At 41.6% G+C, this 23,736-nt stretch overlaps 1 protein-coding gene across 1 annotated transcript in view; it reads right to left on the bottom strand.

Annotated features, from left to right (window-relative positions):
• The window catches only part of LOC121080618 (ubiquitin-conjugating enzyme E2 R2-like), a 36,150-nt gene extending 17,220 nt beyond the window's left edge, over positions 1 to 18,930 (bottom strand). The window contains exon 1 of the mRNA XM_040578768.1: positions 18,641 to 18,930. Within this exon, the coding sequence (XP_040434702.1) occupies positions 18,641 to 18,817 (177 nt within the window). The 5' untranslated portion in view covers positions 18,818 to 18,930. The remainder of the gene's footprint in view (positions 1 to 18,640) is intronic.
• Positions 18,931 to 23,736: the final 4,806 nt, after the last annotated feature.

Below are 23,736 nucleotides of genomic sequence, written 5' to 3'. Positions count from 1 at the left end.
TTACCAAGAAAAGCAGAGTGGCTCAATATTTGTTATAATACTTACCAAGCTCAGCTAGGCCTTACTCTTATGCAATGTATGCCCATATACATGTCTTTAAAAAGATCACAGAACTTCCACAAATAATTGGATAATCCCCATAGCTATATGTATGCTTTAACTAAGCAAGGCTTAAGCTGTCAGACTCCTACTGTGGCAGCCATGAAACCTGGTGGCCAATTCAGCAAGGAGCAAAGTCCTCAGAAGATACAATACAGTTTCTAGGAGCTTCATAACAATAAAAGTAGGGAAATAAGACCCTGCATAGCACTCCCCTTCCTCCAATCCATCTATGTTAGAGCCCCAAAAAAGAAGGCATCACAACTTCAATCACAAGAGCTTTAATCAGAGTTTACGTCTTGCAAAATATGGGATAAGCCAACAGAAACAGTTAAGCCAAGTTTTGGTGGTAGAATTTAACCAAGCTACCAGCATCTTTGTACTATCAGCATTCAAAGCCATTCAAGAGCAGCTTTCCAAGTTTATGTCTACATGGCCCTTGCTGCTGTGACTTACACACAGATTTACAGCTGCAACTGTACTAGCTTTGCATCTGTTAGCGCAGATACTGGTAGCAGTCTAACCATGGCAACACAGGATTAAGCACAGGCTACAAAAAACTACTCAAACTTGGTCAATTCACAACTAGTGTTAAATATCATACTGTCACTACCAGACCACTACTGTGCTTGAGACTGGTCAAATATGAAATATGCCATTGCTGCAATACAGACAAACACTATAAAATTATCTCAACTGTTTAGTACTGTGAACCTTGATGTTTTGTCATGGTTGACACAGCACCACTGGAGAAAGCCTTATGTAGTCTTTTTAACTTTGTATTAATAGGTATGATAACAAAACTAAAGGAGGAAGACACTTTAGAGTTTGAGGTTTCAGGCAGACTATACATAACAATCACATTAAGCTGTGACCAAATGTTATTTTAGCAGGTAAATACTATACAACAGCATTTATCAATGCATTCATAATTAAGGCAAAGCAGCCTCTGGTAGCTTTCCTTATAAAAGGAAAGGTACCTGCAAATCAGTTGTGCTGTAGTTTCCTATTTAAAGTGCTTGCTAAGTGTAGCATTTGGCTTTCTGCCCACGTGTTTTTAGCTCAGCATTGTGGTATAGCCTGGGTAATTGCACTTCAGGTGACAAGCTCAACAGAACTCAGAAGCATGTCAATAATATACTTTAAACCTCATCTTAACTTACTAAAACAGTTTAGATTACAACGCAAAAAACCCAAAATCACTATTCATAGTTTGTTCTAGGAAGCATACTGTATCTATTCTTCTTTCTAGAGTACAGAACTCACTGCTCTGTACTTAATGAGAAGGGGAAAAAAAAAGCCCAAAGCTTACTTGTTCAGCATGCATTAGCTCATAGCTGGGGGGTATAAGACAGCTAGGAAATGACAAATAAATTGGTGCATACAAGAGTTAAAGATACAGAATTGATGCAGCCTTCCAACATCAAGAGTTTTTCTATCCACTAACCTCCATCCAGAGCTTTGCTGGATCTGCTGAAATTAACTCACAGGATCTCCCTAGCATCACCAGCAAGCCTACTTTTGTTTTAATAGCAGAAACTAGCCATTTTAGAAGCAGGCAGGTCAAAAATATTTCAGTGTTCTCTTGGAAACAGGTGAAAGCCACCCACATGCTCAAAGCTGATAGCTGCAGAGGGGAAGATGAAATAGAACAAGGCTGAGACACCAGGAGCTCTAATCAGGTCACACATGGTGACCTTATATTAGCCCTCAGTCATGTCCCAAAATATAGTCAGTCCAGTATAGGAAGAGAGATGAAGAGGGAGACACCCGAGATGGTCTTTGGGAATCCAAGCCTAAGACAGATAGAGAGGTCTGGTAGCATCACAACAACAGGTCTTTTTGGGCCAAGCACACTAGAGCCTTCCTCCATGCCTCTGCCATTGCACAGAGCTATGTGGCATTACCTACTCAGACAGCAGGCAAGATCAAGTATGGCAAATGTGCCAAATATTGCTGAAGATATCCCTATGTGACATATCACTGCACACCCATGAGGCCTGGGAACAGGCAACGCCATGCTTTGGGATGGTTACTCACTACCCTTACCCGATCTACCACTTAGCATCACGCCTACAACTGCCATCAGGAAGCTCTCTGGCTAAGGCAGGCAGCACATACCTACAGCAGCCAGCCTAGCTGTGGTCTCCATGGACATTACCATTAAGCAGCATGGCTTTTCATAGCTTTTGTTTATTGCCAGACTGTTACTGAATTGCCCCTTGCAGGCAAAATATGGTCCCTGGTTGAAGAGCCCAAGCATAATCATATCACTCTGCGACCCAAAGTGAACAACTAAATGCACAAGCACAGGATAAGCCGACAACTTGGATGGACAAATTATTGTTAATATTCAAGTTGAACATTAAGGGGGCTACTTCAAATCAGTGAAATCCAAGTATCACTTCTAATAGCACTAGAAGCCAGACTTATTCCATAACATCCAGAAGAAAACAGCCAGGACTAGCAGCCTTCTCACCCCATCCCTCCTTAGTATCAGCCAACACAACTACGATCTCTTTCCAAGTGGAGAACAGCCATTGATTATATGGGTTCAAGACCATGAACCGTGCTATTGTTGCCATTTAAAAATAGAGCTCCAGAGTGACATTCCACAATGACCCTGCTGAGGCTAGTCTTTAGGCTCCTGATAAGTCTGCCCATAATTCTGAGAGTCAAACCAAACTTCAATATTAAGTTTTCCAAAATAATCCAGCCAACCCCAAAATGTAAAAGCCAGAACGCTCACAGCCTCAGTGAAGTCTACCCCACCTATCCAGCTTCCCCCAATAGTGCCACTAGTGCTGTATTTCAGGCCAAAGGCAGCCAAGCTTCTTCCACACAAATGAAAGACTGCTACTAGCAGGTAAAGAGAGTTACATTTCACAGAAAAAAAAAAATCAGTCAAACTTTGAAGCACATAAGATTTCTGGCAGGCACTGAGAAATGGAAATAATACTCTATGTTGGTCTAAAAACTTTTATATACTCCAATGGAGATCATACAGCAATATGAAACACCTACTTTCATTTAGAAGTTCACTGGTCTTTCAAAGAAGTGACAACAGGTCCTCTATAGAGAATTGTTTAAACACAAAAGACTACTATGGTTGCCTCAATAAACAGACACTTACAAAATTATACAAGAAGAAATGTTACCATGATCCACTGAATTTGAACACTAAGTTTTCAATAAGAGTTGAGCTTCAGTGACTTTTTTTTTTGCTTAGCATCTTAAATAACTTATGGTCACAACAAAAGAGGTTAGGTAATGATATTGACACTTCAGCAAGCTGTCTAAGAACAGACAAGACTTTTTCACCTTAACTGAAAAGCACCACACACCATCTGAAACATTTTGGTATGGGCATTTTGTTACCACATAAATGACAAGTTAAATGTCTTGTAGTTATCTAAATCCCTTCTGAGAGGTTAAGGTCTGTTTTGTACCTTTAAAGTTATACTTCTTAATACACTACTGAAAGGCATTCAGCTACTAAGTGTGAGTACAGTTACTATTCTGCAAGAGAAGTAACCATGAGCGCTAAGATGAAATTCATTTTTCTTCCATACATAAGCCTATTCTTTTATTAAAAGTGAATACTTAGTTATTCTAGCAAAGATAAGCAAACATTCGCACACCAGTGTGGTTTACATCCATGAATTAGAGGCTTATATGAGCAGACTATGCAAGAACAAATGCATCTTCACAAAGTGTATTATAAGTCAAAGCTACTCCATTGCATAACTTTTGCTTTGACAAGGCCAGAGATGACACTGCAAAAGAGAATATTATTACAGCCTTGGCCTAGGTCTGAGCACAAAAGGTTTCTAGCTGCAAAGTCATCTAAGAATTAATTTAAAACCAAGATTTTTTGCACAATGGAGAAGTGTCTTTCACAGAAGACTTGGGTCAAGTGGCATAACTGGCTAAACATTGGGCTTTACACTGTTCCAATGAGTTTCCAATGGCAAAAGGGTTTGCATCTTAACCCCCTCTATTTTGTTACAATGCACATTAAAATGTTTTAAATACTTTAACTGGGATACATCTTGAAGAGTCACATAGCTATTGCAAATGTGTCCCTACTGCTACGAACTTAGGTTTCCTAAGCAAAAACCCTTTACCTGAATTTCTATATTGCCTGTATAATTTTAAGAGAACAAAACAGACCAATGGGAATACATCATGCTTCTAGTACTAAAACCTTAAGGAGTAAGACACAAAGACACAGCCTGCCTGCTGGACAGCCTTCTCTTTGTTAATTACAAATACTATGATATCTGAAAGTGTCATCCACAGCCCCTTTATGTTCCCCTTGTTCTTTAGGAGATAGCCTCAATTAAAAAAAAAACCCAAATATCCAGGAAGTCTTAAGGTCACATTTCTTCAAGTCAAGCAAGAGTCCAAAATATCCTACATGCACCCCAATTCAGTAACTTCATCATTTTTCTCCTATTTGTAGGCCACTGGTCAACTATTCATGCATTTTAGATATTTCAGAAAATGTGGAGATAGGCAATCAATTTGGCTCATCTTGGCTACTAGTGCTTCAGAGGGGAGGGTACACAATGCCAAAGTTATTACTATTAAACTGGTCTGGTGAGATGAAACATTCTCAGTAAGTCACTACTGCAAGAGCTTAGTAAGATTAACTGCAATTCTAACTCAAAATGCTAGATAAAACACTAAGGCTTTAAAAATGAAGTAGCACTCTGAAAATAGCAAGCTAATTTGTGCACATGCATATGTATATGCACACACCTGATCACATATAGCTCAAGTTATAAGGGCCTGCTATATTGAGTCACATAACCTCCAGTCCAGCCACATACCAGCCCATCTGTAAGTTTGCTATATTTCCAACTAACTCACACTTAAGCTCAACATAGTCTCCACTGTTTAGTCTATACTATTAATTACTATGAATGCCTGATAATGGCCATAAACTACACAGCCAAACTGCATATCAAAGACTACAGTTAAGGTTCTGCAAACACGTGGTTTTTTTTCCCCCGGCATTTCCTACCCTCTAGATGCAAAGTGAGCATCATGCAGTAGTCCTAAAGTGCTATTAAAAAGAAGATACTCAATGTGAATATATCACTATGTAAAATAGCAGGCAATGTAAGCATGACTTCAGAAACAGCAAGGTAAAAACATGCTTGAGCTTTTGAGAAGTTACAGATGTGGTCCCACACTCTTACACTAGCATAACATCACTGCAATACTAGGCAAGAAATTTCAAGAGGCTCAGTTCTTTGCACAGAATGATCCTTGGATAAGGTAAAATAGCATGAATATTTATTTTTTCTTGTATAACAATGCAAACTCATAGAAAAAGAGCCAAACAATGGGACAATTATGCAAACTGACAGTGCTCCATCTTTCCAAATGGAAAGCTTTCAATTTTTATTCTAATAGTAGAGATTGGCTGTGTTACAGCCCTCTTCTTGCCATACAGCAGGACCTAATTGCACATAATCTTGTGTTTTCAGGCAGCATTAGAACTGGAAATCACTATCTGTTCTTCTTAGCATACACAATAACTCTACTTGGATCAGAGGAGCCCTAGGGAAAAGACTAGGAGCTGGCTACCATCATTACCTTGCCCATTGCCTCCTGAGGCTAGGCAACTGTCCAGAACAGGCTACAGGCTGGGTGAGTTGTCTGGGGGGTTCTGTGGGGCTCACAGATGTAACCATCCAAGAGACTATATGTAAAGCAGAGTGAGGGTCAATCAGGTATTCTCTAGGCCTGAGAGTTAGAGATCATAACTGTGCTTATGATCAGTGAACTAACATCAGAAGTTTCTTGCCTCCCTGCGTGCAGACAGCTTAGCAGCTGTTTTGCTTTAGAGATAGCCTGCTCTGAATGGGAGCTCTTCAGACCCAGACCAAGCAAATCCAGCCTCTATTCACCTGCAGCACCATACCCCTTTACTGCATCAAGCCTCTGTTTATTAGCATTGATGATACCTAAAAGCAACAAAAATAGAAGATTAAATACATAGAGAGAAGCTCTGTAGCACCTTAAACACAGAGGCCTGTGGAAAGCAGCTTTTGTGCTGAGAGCACCACAAATTTTTCCCTTGGCACTAAGGAATATTTTTGTGGAGTTAAAGTTGTTACTGGTAAACATTCATTTGCTTCATTTTAAGCTTTCTGGGAAGTAGCCTACAATACCAATCTTTTAAACATGGTGCTCATACTTGCCATCAGTTATCTATAAGTAAATTACATCTCAATTCAATGCTCTGAAAAAATTATTCCCACATATTGCAAATTGCTTTGAAATCAAAACAAATCACTTTTAAGAAGCTGAGATCCAACAATACAGAACTCTAAACAGCACCTGGTTAACAGTTACAAAAAGCAAGGAAAAGAATGCCTTGACAAGTATTTAACCCCCAAATTACTTGAGAAAACTAAGCATAATGCTTGGGTTCTTTCCCTCCCTTAACTTGTATCAAGACATGCTCTTTCAAGCAAAAACACCTCATGAAATAAATTGCCTTAAGAACTATCAAATAGCAACTCTAACAATGCAGTTCATTTTTCTTGTTTCCTTTTGTGTTAGGTGTATTCATTTTCATCTACACAGCCTAAATCAAAGGAACTTTTAATATTGACTCTTGTTCTACATTAAACATGCTTCTTGACACAGCATACTTGGTCAAACTGTGCTTCTGGGCAGCACTATGCATTTAATAATGAAGTTTCAATTTGTATAATTTCTCACTTGCACCTTCCCTGAAAAGTTGGCTCCCAGCACAAAAATACCATTCAACTATAAAAGTGAGAAGAATTTCCTTTAAAAACAATCAAAAACTGTGATACTAAGGTAGAATTGCACCAAACACATAGAACTAAGCCAACCATCAGGAAGTACCTTCTATTAATACTGTAAGTATCCTGAAAACATTGCTTGATCAAAGTATTGGACAGAGGTTTATCAGCCTCCAGGTTCTGAAGGCCCAAGCATCAAAGACAGACACTGGATTTCAAGGCAGAAAAAGACTGATCAACAGTCAAGTGAGATGGTAGAAGTTTCACCACACAACAATCAGCCATTGAAACCTATCCCAACTAGCACCTATCACTACCAGATTACAGCTTAATACCCTTTGTTGTGGTGGTCCCTATTTAAGCATCAGCTGCCAAAACTAAAAGGTGAAGAAGTTCTGCCATTAAGCAAAGAACCCTCTCAGCTGAATGGAAGATGCCTATAGCATAAAGGTGGCATTGATGAACTGCTCACACATAGTTCTGCAGATGACAGCACAATTTGTTTCTCTATTACTCAGGCACTGCCTGCAAAACTACAAAAACACAGTCCCATCATTTCCAGAGCAATTCAGAACTACCACATAGACCAGTGAAGTCCAATCTAAAGACCAGTCTTATACCATGTCCTTCCCAGCTGACCTAAGAAAGAAACAACTAGCACTATGACTTGGACATGAAGCATTTCATTCTGAGAAGTCTTCCCTTTGTCACTCAAAAAACCCTTGGTAACTGAATCAGCTGTGAGCAAGTCAGTATCTTAGAAACACAAGGTCTACCCACCTTCCACCCTTAAACTCTGAATGAGCCAGGGACAAAAAAAATATAAAATAATCAAGTTCACCTATTGCAGTCAAATACCTGTAGCCCAACACAACTGACTGCCAGAAACTGTAGTCAGAGTGGCAATTTCTTGCTGACAGCAGCTAAGGGACAGACATTTACTCTTATCACTGAACCTCTTTGGAGGACTTAACTTCACTAATCCTGAGCTACTTTTGCCTTGCCAGCAAGGAATGATGTAACCAGTGCATGTGAAATAGCTCAAATCCTTCCTTGAGGGTAGTAGCCTAGAACTTAAGCAAATGATTGCCCAAAACATTGTCCAGTCATACTGAATAGCTATATAAAGTCACTAGATAAGGCAAAAATTGAAAAGGATAAGGACAGCCATGCAGAAACACCTGGACTTGTGACAACCTCCACTGCAGATGTGCACCTTTAGCTGATTGCATGGGGGGGGGCTTGCAGTTCAGGACTGCTCCTATACCTCACTGATAGAAGCAACTCTTCACAAAGCGGTTGCTTCCCTTTCCACGTAGCTAGGAGGTTCTAAACTATGAAGTACTGCAGCAGATCTGAGCACACTATATTAGTTGATAAAATATGCTTAGATGCTGTGCTCAAATTTTTAATAAGTCCCTGACTTTTATAGCCAGTACTAAAGTATTGATAACCTATCATTTAAACAAACATTCAGGGGTACATGTTTTCTGCTTCAATTTATCAAATGCAGGATAATTAAAGGATTAGCAACTGAAACCAGAACTTGTCAAAATGCTGAACTAGCTTTAACAGCAGTAGCTCCCATCAAGGGGGTGCAAAGAGAACACTTCCCTCGTTTCAGTTTATTCAGCTAGTTCAACAACCTAGAGAGAAAGGTCATGTTTCTCCAAGAATAAAGAAGGTGCCAAAAGCTGATGCTACCAGCTTGAAGAGCTCCATGAACACAAATCAAGCATTTGTATTCCCAATCAACCATCACTAACACTTTCTTTATTAAGGTCACATTAAACAGGTTTTCCTCAGAATATTTATATTTGAGCTTAACTAGAAGCCTTTTTACTTTCTCTCCAGTTCCTACCCTCAAACCATACCTCAAGTGGAAGAAAAACTTTGTTGTTATGAGAGTTTGGGAATTAAGAGTTATATCCTGTAATTACATATTTACAATCCTGCTTACCTAATCTTAGGAAACTAAGATGACAAACTAAGATGAAGCTAGATATTTCATCAAGCCAAGAAACCTGAAAAATAAATCAGATACCGATCTGAACTAGTGCTCACCTTACACTGAATATATCAAAGTAGTCACCCCACCAAATAAAATTTAGGGTATTAACCTTATTTCTAAATGATTCAGTAAGCCAAGTCTAACATGTCTAAAGGTTTGCCTGAAGGCCCAATACAGAGAAAGCCAAGAACATTGCTTCTCCAGACAATAAGACTCCTTCTCCCTAAGGAGAAAATGAGGGTCTAAGACCACTTTTTCAGTGGCTCAGATCGTAGGACATATAACCAAAGATCAAACGCTACCAAAAACAAAAACACCATGCATGGCTCCTCATGGAGAAGAGGAAAGACAGAAACTACATACGACAAACTCCAGCCATACCTCTTAAAAATAATCCCTCTGCTGTGGAAGGGTGAAGGCAACATGAGACCTTAGTCTCCCACTCAAAATAAGCATCACAGGATTAGGCAGAAGGCACAACAGTTCAAGGACATAAATACCAGAAAATAGATCACATTCATAATACTGAGTTAAGGCAACCAGCAACCTTGCCTAAATCTACACTTGTTAATGCACATCCCTGATTTATTTCACAGGCTGCTTCAGCATCTTTCTAGAAAGAATTACAAACATACAGTCCAGAGAGCTCCCTAACCAAACAGAAATATTTTGACCCACTGTGATTTCTTCGAAAAAAAAGGAAAAGATGAGGAGGAATGTAAACACAGGAAGAGGTCACCAAACCATCTGGATGTAAGTATGACCCAGTTACCAACCCAAAACTAGAGCAATTTCCTGAATAAGTAAAGATGGAGGTCAATCTAGGAATATACCCATCACATCTACATGAGTAAGCCAGCCAAGTTATTACAAAAGGCAAGCCTTGTGCCAAAGCCTTGCCTTTCTTCCAAACAGTAAGGCAGAACTGAGCATGACTCAAATCTATTATTACCCAAGCTACAGGTTGTTTTGTGGAACAAAGCTCTTAAACCTTGACTCAGAGAGACCAAGATGTATATTAGCAAAGCAAAGAGATCATCCAGAAACGTTTTCAGTTTGACAGAAATCAAAGGGTATGAAATGAGAGATGCAGAAGCCACTACTAAAACAATAACTCCTAGGAGCCAAAGGGGACAATATTTTGCCAGAGCCCAAATGTACATCAAGTGCAAAGGGGTAGGTCCAATGCAACATATCTTCTGTTGACACCAAGGTTTTTTTAATTGCTTCTTTTAATTAAAACATGCAATTATTCCTCCAGTTGTTTTAAGGATTTAAGTCAGGGGTCCTCAAACTTTTTAAGCAGGGGGCCGGCGCAGATGAAGTGGCAGGAGGTCATCTGCGGCTGCTTGGTTTCCCCCCCAACCCCCAGCGGGGGGGTTCTGCAAATACCGGGGGCCGGATTGAGGACCCTGGGGGGCCGTATATGGCCCGTGGGCCGTAGTTTTGTTGTCAATTTGTTAAAGAGTTGAGATTAATTGATTTTATTGGTTTGATTATCTGATTTTATAGAGTTATTTTATAGAATAGAAAAATAGGAGGATAAAAATATATGTTGAAGAAAGTTATGATTATTTAGTAAAAGTAGTTGTGAGACCCTTTGTACATTTTGTACTAAGGCCAGAAGAATGGGTTGGAATCATTGTTGAAGCTTAAGTAATAATTTAGGGTTTGAAAGGTTTCTTTGTATCTAACTAGTCTTCTGTATATAGAAAGTATATTGAGATGTCAGAATGTAGGATTAATGGGAACTGGGGAGAGTCGACTGGAACAGCTTGTAGGTGCCTGCCAAGAAACTGTGAACTTTAGTAAAAGGTAATTCCGGCAGGGGGAGATCGCGACCACCGACTCATATACCACCTACCCAAATCGTACCCCAGACCCATTTCTGGACCTTTCTAAGCTTTACTGCGCAGAATCGGATATGGGAGGAGAATATGTTAATGATTTTTGAGAAATGTTATGATTATGCATAAATACTTAATGAATATGTATGATAAGTATTATATATGGTGTTTGATTTTGAGACCTGGTGTGCGTTGATCGCGAGAGGACTCGCTCACGCACCCGGCCGTTAATAAAGAAGTGTCTGCTTATCTACATCACATTGGTGTCGATAAGTTCTTCATTCCGAGATTTCGGTAACAGTTTTGGCGACCCAGGTGGGACCTCGCTGAAGGAGACCGGAGGAGTCGGGGACCTGATCGGTTCCAGCCGGCACCGAGGATTTCTCGGGGATACCCATCGATCCCCGATCCGTAAGGCTCTTCGCGACGTTCCCTGGATATTTGGTAAGACACTTCTTTTTTTCTAATTGTAGTAAGTGGGTGAGAGTCCCACTAAAGTAAGTAAGTAAGTGCAGTAGAGAAAGTGGGGGGGAGTCCCACTATAATAAGTGTATGGTAAGGAGTGGGTTGGAGTCCCACCAGTGGGTTGGAGTCCCACTGAGTAAGTCTACCTGTCAGACGCAGTGAAAGACCTGCGCAGGGTAGGACTAGGAGTCTGCCTGTCAGACGCGGTGAAAGCTGCGCAGGGTTGGACTAAAAGGATCCTTGTGTAAGTGGAAGCCTAGGCGTCTGCCCGTAAGACATAAGCGAAAGCTATTGCAGGGTTGGACAAAAGTGGAAACAAGAGAAACTATATGCTATAGTGTTCTCTAAGGTAGTGCCTCTAACAAAAAGTTAGAAGAAGTTTTTGTGTTTGTGGTTTTGTGTTTGTGTATTAAGAAGAAAATTAAGAGGTATAATATTGTGTTATATGTTTGTTTAAAGTAACTGTGGGAAAGTGTGAGTGTGGCTGTAAGGGCGAGACGTGCAATTGAGCACGAAAGCGAGTGTGGAGTGTGGATCCGCGGATCGGAGTGACAGAGTCGAATAATTGTGTATTGTACGGTGAGAGATTATATCATGGCATCTAAGTTAACTCGGTTGTTTAAAAGTAAAAGCATGGGTAATCTTGCTGTAAATGACAAAATCCCAAAAAATTCTTTGTTGGGATGTTTATTGGCACATTGGGGAAATTTACAGGATGATCTGCAAAAGAGTCAGATGATTGAGTATTGTAATAATTTGAGTATTGCAATAATTGGTGGCCTTTGTATATATTGGATGATCAGGAAAAGTGGCCCATGAAGGGGACACTGAATTATAACACTATTCTGCAGTTAATGCTGTATTGTAAAAGAGAAGGGAAATGGAATAAAATGCCAGATGTGGATTTGTTTTTTTTTTATTTAAGACAAAGAGAGGATTGGCAGGATGAATGTAAGCTAACTATTAGAGATAATTTGGTAATGGCTATAACTTTTGATAATAAGAAAGTGAAAAAAAAAATGTTGTTTAAATTGTGAGGTTGGGAGTGGATATAGGAGTGACATTTTTTATTAAATACCCGTAAAGGAAAAACTGGAACAAAACCAGGCCATTCCTGCAACCCCTGGATTTGAAATTTGGAAATAAAATAATTATATATGAATTTCTGTATGTACCAGAATGTCTGATATCCTTTTTAGGAAGAGATTTGTTATCTAAATTAAATGCACAGATTGTTTTTGACGAAGGAGAACTTTTCTTGAAAATACCTGAGTCAAAAACGGGAGAAATCTTGATGATACAAGAAAAAGTAAAACAAGAAATTCCACCGGAGGTGGACTTGGCAGTGATCCCTACTGTATGGGAGACAGATATTCTTGGTAAATCGAAACTAGCAGAACCGGTTAAAATAGATTTGAAGGAGGGCGCAGGAACAGTGAGAATTAAACAATATCCCATTAAACTGGAAGTGAGACAGGAATTGAAGAAATTGATTGATAAATTTTTGGAGTATAAAATTTTGGAAGAATGTGAATCTGAGTATAATACTCCTATTTTACCAGCCAGAAAACCCTCGGGTGAATATAGGCTGGTGCAAGACTTGAGAGCAGTAAATCAAATAGTTAAGGATATTTATCCTGTAGTAGCAAACCCTTATACACTGTTAACAGCATTAAGGGACACTTATCAATGGTTTACAGTGCTTGATCTAAAAGATGCTTTCTTTTGTATACCTTTGGAAAAAGAAAGCAGAAAACTGTTTGCTTTTGAATGGGAAAATCCTCAAACCGGGCGAAAGATGCAGTTGACATGGACTAGATTACCCCAAGGATTTAAAAACAGTCCAACTATTTTTGGAAATCATTTAGCTAAGGAATTTGAAATCTGGAAACAGGACAAACCAAGACCTGGACATTTATTTTTACAATATGTGGATGATATATTGATTGTTATAAAAGAAAGATTTATTTTTGTAGTATACCTGAGCCGAGAAATATTCATGAACTCAGAGCATTTCTGGGAATGACTGGGTGTTGTCCCTTTGGATCATGAACTATGGGCTAATAGCTAAACCGCTGTACGAGGCGCAAAAGAATTCTCCCTTTGTATGGGGCCCACAACAACAAAAGGCTTTTGTAGAATTGAAACGTGCCCTAATGTCTGCACCTGCTTTGGGACTGCCGGATCTAACCAAAGATTTCCAGTTGTTTGTTCATGAAAGGCAACACCTGGCACTGGGAGTACTAACCCAGAAGATGGGAAGCTGGAAACGACCAGTCGGATACTTCTCTAAACAACTGGACACAGTGAGTAGAGGGTGGCCAAACTGCCTTCGAGCAGTAGCCGCAACAGTGATGCTCATACAAGAAGCTCGGAAATTGACTTTGGGAAGAACAATAACAGTCTATGTCCCACACATGGTGATAACTGTCCTAGAACAGAAGGGGGGACATTGGCTGTCTCCCAGCCGAATGATGAAGTACCAGGTGGTATTGACTGAACAAGATGATGTGATTCTAAAGACAACTAACCTGGTAAATCCTGCAGTACTTTTAAGTTCTATACAGGAAGAAGGACAACTAGAACATGATTGTTTGGCTACCATCGAGTATGTTTATTCCAGTTGTGAGGATTTGAAAGATGTACCATTGGAGCAACCAGACTGGGAATTGTATACTGACGGAAGCAGCTTTATGGAACAAGAAGTCCGATATGCCGGATATGCGGTAACAACAGACACCAGAGTTGTAGAAGCAGGAACATTGGCGAGTACCACATCAGCACAAAAAGCGGAACTCATTGCTTTAATCCGGGCCTTAGAGCTTAGCAAAGACAAGAAAGTAAATATCTGGACTGACTCAAAATATGCCTTTGGGGTAGTGCATGTCCATGGAGCCTTGTGGAAAGAGAGAGGGTTATTGTCCTCTCAAGGATCAAACATTAAGCATCAAACAGAAATTTTACAATTATTGCAAGCAGTTCAAAAACCAGATCAAGTAGCAATCATGCACTGTAAAGCACATCAGATAGGAAATACAAAAATAATAATTGGAAATAATTTAGCTGATAAAACAGCAAAGAAGGTAGCAAAGAGACAAATATCGCAAATGGCAAGAATTCCTTCTAAAACAGTAACCCTTCCTAGGGAAAAACCGAGATATTCAGAGGAAGATGACAAATTAGGTCAGTTATTAAATGCTAAGAAAAACTTAGCTGGATGGTGGATAACTCCTAATGGACAGGTAGTAATTCCCCCTCTTTTAATGAGAGAGATAATTCAAGTAAAACACCAAGAATGTCATTGGGGGGCAGAAGCTTTAGTAACATCTTTACGAAAACAAGTGGTATCAGTTAAAATGTTGGGAATAGCTAAAATGGTAACTGCAAAGTGTGAGGTATGTTTGAAAAATAATCCAATGATTAAGAAAAAGGTTTAAATGGGTAGACTGAAATCTGGTGTAGAACATGGAGATTATTGGCAAGTAGATTTTTCAGAATTATCCAGACAAAATGGGTACCGGTACATTCTGGTAGGGGTTGATACTTTTACAGGATGGCCAAAAGCCCTTCCCTGTCGCACCACACAAGCAAAAAGAGGTTGTGAAGTGGTTATTACAAGAAATAATTCTGAGATTTGGAGTTCCTATTGGAATTTTTTCTGACAGAGGTCCACACTTTGTTGCTGAAGTAGTCCAAAGTGTTAGCAAAGTGTTGGGTATTAATTGGGATTTGCATGCGTCTTGGAGACCACAATTTAGTGGAAGAGTGGAGAGGATGAATCAAACTTTGAAATGACAAATAAGTAAAATTTGTCAAGAAACCAGTCTAAAGTGGCCTCAGGCACTTTCATTGGCATTATTATGAATCAGGGTACAGCCAAAGAGTGGAACCTCAGTCAGTCCTTATGAATTGTTATATGGAAAACCATATGAATCTCCAGAACCAAATCCAAACATACATGCAAAAGGAAAGCAGGATGTATAACTATTTGTTTTTTTCTAAGGAAAACTTTGGCTGTGATTTGGAGTGTAGTAATTTGGAATAGACCTTTATCTCTGGAAAATTCAGTGCATGATTTCCAACCAGGAGACTATGCCTATGTGAAGACTTGGACCTCTGAACCTTTGCAGGAGCACTGGAGAGGACCTTTCCAGATACTGTTAACCACTTTTACAGCTATCAAAATTGCAGAATCGGATGCTTGGATACATTATACTTGAGGGAAGAAAGCATCTACTCTGTGGAAGATTGTTAATCGTGACCCAGAGATTTAAAAATTGACTTTGAAACATGTCTAATTTTTTATATCAGGTTATGATTGGTTTTTGGATTTTCTTTTGGTTGGTAATGTTGGTGGGATCATGGGATGGCTTGGTGGACAGGAACAAAAGACAAATAGAAACAGAACAAGTGATTGACATTCCCAAACAAATGGCTGAGGAAAATTTAATGGTAGGATTGATTAAAGAATTTGCCAATTTATAAAAACATCACGCAGATCACTGCTTGTTTACCAATACCAAGGGCAGTAGGTGAATCTATTCCATGGGGAATTTTAACTATGAATTTGACTAACCTGGAACATAAAAATGAAACCAATTATTGTGAACAGAGGCCAGTGACTCAATGGTATGAGCAAGTGAAAGTCACTAGAAAACAGTGGAAAACTCCAGGTAGTCTGGCAGATTGTGAAAAATTGTTAAATCATGTTTTTACCAAAATAGGGAGATTTAAGACTGTGGGATGGTGTTCTTATGATGAACAACTTAAAACCAATGTGAGCAGAAGTATCATGAAATGGAAGTGTAATAAAACTGGCCAAGGTGCCCAATTAGTAGAACAATGGGACTCTATATGGCCTATGTCCATATTTTCCCATTTTCAGTATATGGTAAGAACTTTTTGGTGTTTTACCTGGGATGGAAAGGGTTTTTTTAGTATTACCCTGGGTAGATGATAGGTCAACTACATCGGGAGAGAAGGAGAATAAAGTAGTGCCATGGTGGAAATGTGAAAAAGTGTATGATTGCAGTAATGCAGACTTACTAATCTAAAGAATTCTTCCGTAGGTCACTGTTTTAAAATATGGTTGTTTTTGTCGAGGTCTTAAGAATATTTTCAATTTAACCAGTACTTTTACAGTCAGAAGAGGAACTTTGTTTAGTTGTAGAAAATCTACTATTCGAAGTCCTGGACATTTAATTTGGGCATTGAGTGATGGAACCTAGACAACTCATCTACCATTAGATGGTAAAGTGAAACAAATTACCTTAGGCATGTCAACATTGTGTCCGATTTGGAAGAAATCACCATTCAGAGGATCCCTAGAGAATTTAGAACTGAAACGAATAAAGAGATCTGAGATAAATGATGATATTTGGAATGAACCATCTATAGGAGTGAAAATTGGCTGGGCACTGGAATCACTTTTAAATCCTATAGCTTCATATAGAAACAGAGCATGGCTCTATCAGTTAGTTGGTCAAGTGGAAAAATTAGCAAACGTTAACAAAAAGGGGTTTAAGGAATTGAATATATAATTATAGGCAACCTCCAGAATGACTCTACAAAATAGAATGGCACTAGATATGCTCCTATTTAAAGAACATGGAGTATGTGGATATCTCAAGGATAAACTGGACCACCGTTGTATCCACATTCCAAATGTCACTCAGGATGTGGAACATGATCTGGACCTATTGGGAAAAATTGAAAAAGAAACTGAAACTATTTAAAAGGATATGTTAGAAGATTAGCTTGGGAAAATTTTTAATAAATTAGGATGGAACTTAAGCTCTTGGATACAATCTATAATCAAAACTTTGTTTTTGTTATTGATTGTCTTTTTGATGATCATGCTAGTATATGCATGTTTGAAAAACAGTTTATCAATAAGATTGCTGTCAATCTTATGATTATGAGAGAAGTGCCTACTAGTCCACCAAGATACAGACCACCACCAAAATATGTTGAAACAAATGACATGTAAATAGTGTGAAAGTATTGAAATAATGATTTTCAACACTTTCAAAGGGGGGAAATGTTGTTGATTTGTTAAAGAGTTGAGATTAATTGATTTTATTGGTTTGATTATCTGATTTTATAGAGTTATTTTATAGAATAGAAAAATAGGAGGATAAAAATATATGTTGAAGAAAGTTATGATTATTTAGTAAAAGTAGTTGTGAGACCCTTTATACATTTTGTACTAAGGCCAGAAGAATGGGTTGGAATCATTGTTGAAGCTTAAGTAATAATTTAGGGTTTGAAAGGTTTCTTTGTATCTAACTAGTCTTCTGTATATAGAAAGTATATTGAGATGTCAGAATGTAGGATTAATGGGATCTGGGGAGAGTCGACTGGAACAGCTTGTAGGTGCCTGCCAAGAAACTGTGAACTTTAGTAAAAGGTAATTCCGGCAGGGGGAGATCGCGACCACTGACTCATATACCACCTACCCAAATCGTACCCCAGACCCATTTCTGGACCTTTCTAAGCTTTACTGCGCAGAATCGGATATGGGAGGAGAATATGTTAATGATTTTTGAGAAATGTTATGATTATGCATAAATACTTAATGAATATGTATGATAAGTATTATATATGGTGTTTGATTTTGAGACCTGGTGTGCGTTGATCGTGAGAGGACTCACTCACGCACCCGGCCGTCAATAAAGAAGTGTCTGCTTATCTACATCACATTGGTGTCGATAAGTTCTTCATTCCGAGATTTCGGTAACAGTTTTAGGACCCCTGATTTAAGTTGTCTACCTTTCTGGGACAGCAGTGCCAGATTTCTTGTTTACTGTATTTACAAGAGGGAAAAATAACAACCACAAAAAGTTTTTTTTGTTTTAACAGGAAGACCGAGAGAGGAATTGAAAGCATTTATCTACTTTCATCGATTATGTGTTGCTGAAGCTCTTTGAAGGCTGCCCTCTAAAAGTCTGGAAAAGAATAGGAAAATGGGGATGGGTGGGGGAACTGATCACGAACAAAAAAAAAATTAAAAATCCCGAATACCATGAAGTTTTGAGGAAAACACAGCCTTTACCCCGAATTAGTCATCCTACACAGGATGCACATCCCGAGGGAGGAAGGAGTCCCGCAGGCCCCAGCCGGCCGGCCCCGCAGACCGCCCCCGTCGCCCCGCCGCCGGCAGTGGCGGGGCAGCTAGCCCAGTACCGTCTGCGGGCGCCGGGCCTGTCTGCCCGCCCTCTTCCCACAGGCCCCAACCCCTTCCCGCGGGGCGCCAAGGGGCTGACAGCGGCCGCGAGCCCGTCGCCGCGCCAGAGTCCCCCCGAACCCGACAAAGAGGCCCCGGCAGGCGGCAAGGGGCGTGCGCGCAGGCCCCAGCGACGATTCCCCGGGACCACCGCAGCGGCGGGAGGCCGGGCCCACCGGCATGGTGGGGGGGGAGAAGGCCGTACCTTGAAGTACCCGCCCTCGTAGAGAGTGTTGGGGGGCCCGAAGATCGCCACCTCCCAATTATAGAGGTCGGACTCGTCGACCAGGGTGATGCGGAAGCCCTCCACCGGCTCCTCCTGCAGCGACTTCAGCTCCAGCATCAGCGCCTTCTGCGAGCTGCTCATCTGCTGCTGGGCCATGGCGCGGCGCGGCGCGGCCCCTGCCGCCCGCGCCCTCCCACTGCACTACCCCACGGGCCCCCACCCCTCCACACACTGACAGCCACCGCCGCCGCCACTTCCTTTTGTGACGGCGCACGCTCGCCACTGACCTCAGCGCGCCGCGCGCCGCCCCGCTCCGCGTCCCGCCCCTACCGGCGCGCTTAAAGGGGCAGCGCTCCCTTTGAAATGGCTCCTTGCCATTTCATCAGTCTCTACAGGTCGTAGTCTGCATGTCCTCTCTAATGAGGCCTGGTCCCACAGTGTTTGTTGTGGGAGCAACCATGTGCTGGGCTGTGAGTGGGATTGAAGAGGCTGTGCTGTGCAGGTGTTACAAGTGGGTACTGTGGAGCACAGCCGGCCCTAGCTGCTGTGCTGACAGACATGGTCAAAAAAGAGCAGGTTTTGTACAAAGGATAGGTTTTGAGGAGTGACCTTACATGACTCAGCATCCCTTAAAAAATTCTGCAGCAATCTACAAGCAGTTACTCTCTTCCCGTGGGTGTTATTTTCACATGGCTCCATGGATGTGAGTTGTTACAGACAGAAAAATATAGAACTTATACTTCCTTGCGTTCCCTGACACGATTGAAAGAGAAGAACATTGTGATAAATGACTTAGTCCCAAAATAGGATTACAATCAAAGTTTGCAATGTATTAAGCAAATAGAGGCAAGCAAACAGCACTGGGTGCCACCAGGAGTCTCCGCTCCACCAAGACGCGCACTGTACAAGATTTATTTTAGGTTTACATTTCCTAAACTAATACATATTCATAGCTTTTTCTAAGAAAGGGTTGGTTTATGTAAATGGATCCTTGGAATAGGCGTGTACTTCATGGCGCATGCTCTTTCTATCTCCGAGGGTCTTCTTAACTCCTATCTGGTGGTCGGTGGATGAAGTCAGCAGTCTTCCTCGGCTCACCCTTAGGATGACCCTAGATTTTACGCATGCGCCCTGTAAACTTTTCTTACTTAACACTGTGCGGTTAGCAGCCAAGCCAGTTTTAGCCAGCATATCAGGGTGTGTAACCAGATGTCCTTTGTAAGATACAGGAACTAGCTATGTAGCCAGATGTTCTTTGCAAGATACAGGAACTATATCCATTGATCACTCTGTTTTTCTTAAGCGTGTGGTTATACAAGGGTATGTAAGACAGAAGGTTACATTTCATCATGTGGTCCTAGCATTGTTCTATATTGACACAAATCAAATGAACACATTTCACAAACATCTGCAGAGGTGGCAAGGTACATTGACCTATGAATGTGAACAACCCTCTCAGACAGTGCTGGCAAGCTTCTATTCCTTATCCAATCATTAACAAATAAAATAAATATTATTCATGATAAAACTAAATAAAATTTAAAAAAAGAAAGCAATCATCCAGGAAGAGGACAAACAGCATAATACAAACCCAAATGGTGCAAATCTGTGTTTCATTTCTAGAAACATTAATGCATGCACTTGCCTGTCAGCACAAAGGACCACCCAGCAGTGCAAAGAAATATCCAGCATGCAGACATAGTTGTAAGCTAGACATCTCAGCCAGGGGGGACTGTTTTGTGGCTTAGAAAGCCCACAACCCAAGTTTTCTTGCAGCAGTTATATGGGATGGACCGCAGGTGGGGGGAAAGATGTTTGCAATGTACTGTTGGGGAGTGAGGAAGGATTTAGGGAGAACAGGGGTTGGGGGAAGGATTTTTGGAAGGGACCAGGGCAGTGTTAAGGATTTTAGGAAGTGACAGGGGGAAGGATTTTATGAGCTTACTGGGAGGGCAGGCAGAAATATTTTAAGATCAGACCCGGGGGGAAGGGCTTTAGTGACGGACCAGGGGTAGGGGAAGGATATTAGTGAATTACTGAACCCCAGGGGATTTATAAGATGGGGGGGGGCTGTGGGAAGGATTTTAGTGACGGCCTGGGGGGGTCGAGGAAGGTTTTTAGGGGCAGCCTGGGGGCAGGGGAAAAGATTTTAGGAACGGACCAGGGCACAAGTTAGGATTTTAGGGGCGAGTTGAAGTGATGAATTTTAGGGACAGAGTGGGGTAGCTTGGGGTAGGACTTTTGGGACAGACACAGAGGTCATGAGGAAGATTTTTAGGGACAGAATGGGACGGGGGGAGGGATTTTTATCTTGGACCAGAGGATGAAGGGAAGAATTTTAGGGACTGACATGGGGAGGGGGGTTTGAGAAAGGTTTATAGAGACAAATTGGGGGTGGAGTGATAGATTTTAGTAACAGACTGGGGGTTTCGGGGGAAAGGACTTTAGTAAAGGACCGGAGGCAAGGAAAAGGATTTTAGGGACGGACGGAGGGACAGGGGGAAGAATTTTAGCGACAGACCGGGTGGGGGAAATATTTTTACTGATGGCACGGGAGGGGGGGTGCTGGAAAGTATTTTAGCAACGAACTGGCAAATGGGGGGAAGGATTTTAGGGATGGACCGTTGGTGGGGAGAACTATTTTAGGGACAGAACGAGGGGTCGATCGAGGTTTTTAGGGACAGACCTGGGGCGGGGGGGAGGATTTTAGCGACGGACGGCAGGCAGGGGGAAAGATGCTTACAAAGTACCATGTGACAAGGGAAAGGTTTTTGGGGATGCACCGGGGGCGGGTAGAATGATTTTAGGGACCAACCAAGTGGGGGAAAGGATGGATGGAGGGGGACAGGAGGGACAGGGGGAAGGTTTTTAGTGACTGACCAGGGAACGGAAGGAAGGATTTTAAGGAAGGACTGGTGTCAAGGGGAAGGATTTTAGGGACTGATACTGGGGGGTCGAGGAAGGTTTTTAGGTATGGACCGTGGGTGGGATAAAGGATTTTCGGGACAAACCATAGGGTCAGGGGGAAAGAAAGACCAGGAGGACAGGGGGAAGGATTTTCGGGACTGACTGTGGGGCGGGAGGAAAGGATTTTAGAGATGTAGCGAGGGGTGGGGGTGGGAATGTGTGGGGGGGGTGGGGGTTGGCAGGGGAAAGGGTTTTAAGGACGGACCGAGTTGGCAGACAGAAAGATTTTAGGGGCAGAGCAAGGGGTCGGGAAAGGTTTTTAGGGACAGACAAGGGAGACGGGGGAAGGTTTTCAGGAATGGACAGGGGTCAGGGGGAATCATTTTAGCGACGAACCGGGGAACCGGTGATAACAAGGAAAGTAAAAGATTTTTGCAGTAAATTGATAACAAGGAAAATAGAAGCTTGTTGCAGTAAAAACATTTTAATTTCTGTAACTGTAAGCAAATAGATAACTGAACAGCCTATCAGAGAGCTTAAGAAAAGCAGCTATTGTTATGTGCAGCAGCTATCAGGATGTGCACCAGCCTTAACCAGTTTCATGGTTTAGCAACAGTGTAAATGAATAGAGAACATGTGCAAGGAAGTAGAGGTGAAAAGTTCAAGATGAGTAAGACATATGGCCTTCATCACTATCGACCACTAGGAGGTTGAGGATGACCACCCAAAAGAGATTGTGCATGAGCCATAGAGACTGTTATGCAAGATGTAAATAATTTGCATAAGCACCGCCTGTTCTAGGAAATGTATTGAATATTAATGTATGTATATAAAGAAGTAACTTGAGAACCAGGGCGTGCGAGCTAGGAGGAACTATCCTCCTCGCGCCTAGCGCTGAATAAACGAATACCTGCTCCACAGTTTCCTGACTGTTGAGTTTGTTTGGGAAGCAGCTTTTCTCGGCTTCACAGGGAGAAGGATTCTAGGGACAGACAAGGGGGCAGAGGGAAGGACCAGGGGAGGGGGTCGGGAGGAAGGAATTTGGGACAGACAAAGGAGACAGGAGGAAGGATTGTTAGTGTGGGGAATGGTTTTAGGGACAGGGCGAGGGGTTGCAAAAGGTTTTTAGGGACGGACCGGGGTGAGGGGGGAAGGATTTAGGGACGGACCGGATAAGGGAAAGGATTTTACTGACTGCATGGGGGGCGGGGGAAAGGATTTTAGAGGATGGACCGGGGGAAGGGCAAAGGATTTTAGGGACGGACTTGGGGTTCAGGGGAAGGGGTTTAGGGATGGACCAACGGCAAGGGGAAGGATTTTAGGGACGTACACGGGAGGGTCGAGAAAGGTTTCTATGGACGGATGGGGGAAAGGGTTTTAGTGACGGACAGCAAGTGGGATGAAAGATGTTTGCTATGTCTGGTGGGATGGGGGGAAGGATTTAGGGATGGACTGAATGGGAGAAAGGATTTTACCAACGGCACTAGAGGGTGCAAGAAGGGATTTTAGACATGGACCCTGGGGTGGGGAGAAGGTTTTTAGTAATGGACCGAAGGTGAGACAGGAAGGATTTTAGGAACAGACCGGGAGACAGGGGTGTCCTGGTTTCAGCTGGGATAGGGTTAATTTTCTTCTTAGTAGCTGGTGCAGTTCGGTGTTTTGGATTTGGTGTGAGAACAGTCTTGATAGCACACTGATGGGTTTAGTTGTTGCTAAGAAATGTTTATACTAAGTCAAGGACTTTTCAGTTTCTTGGGCTCTGCCAGTGAGAAAGCTGGAGGGGCACAAGAAATTGGGAGGGGACACAGCCAGGACAGGTGACCTGAACTAGCCAAAGGGATATTTCATACCATGTAATGTTATGCTGAGTATGTAAACTAGTGGAAGAAGAAGGAAGGGGGGGACATCTGACATTATGGCGTTTGTCTTCCCGAGTAACCATTACACGTGATGGAGCCCTGCTTCCCTGGGGATGGCCAAACACCAGCCTGCCCATGAGGAGTGGTGAATGAATTCCTTGTTTTGCTTTTCTTGCGTGCATGGCTTTTGCTTTACCTATTAGATTGGTCTTATCTCAACCCTCGAGTTTTACATTCTTTTTCTGATTCTCCTCTCCATCCCTCTTGTGAGAAACGAGCAAACAGATACTGGCTTTTCACTAAGTGCTG

This window comes from Falco naumanni, chromosome W (genome assembly GCF_017639655.2).
Source record: "Falco naumanni isolate bFalNau1 chromosome W, bFalNau1.pat, whole genome shotgun sequence".
NCBI lineage: Eukaryota > Metazoa > Chordata > Aves > Falconiformes > Falconidae > Falco > Falco naumanni.
Note: the sequence above shows the minus strand (reverse complement) of the source record. Positions and strands in the feature narration are given on the sequence as shown.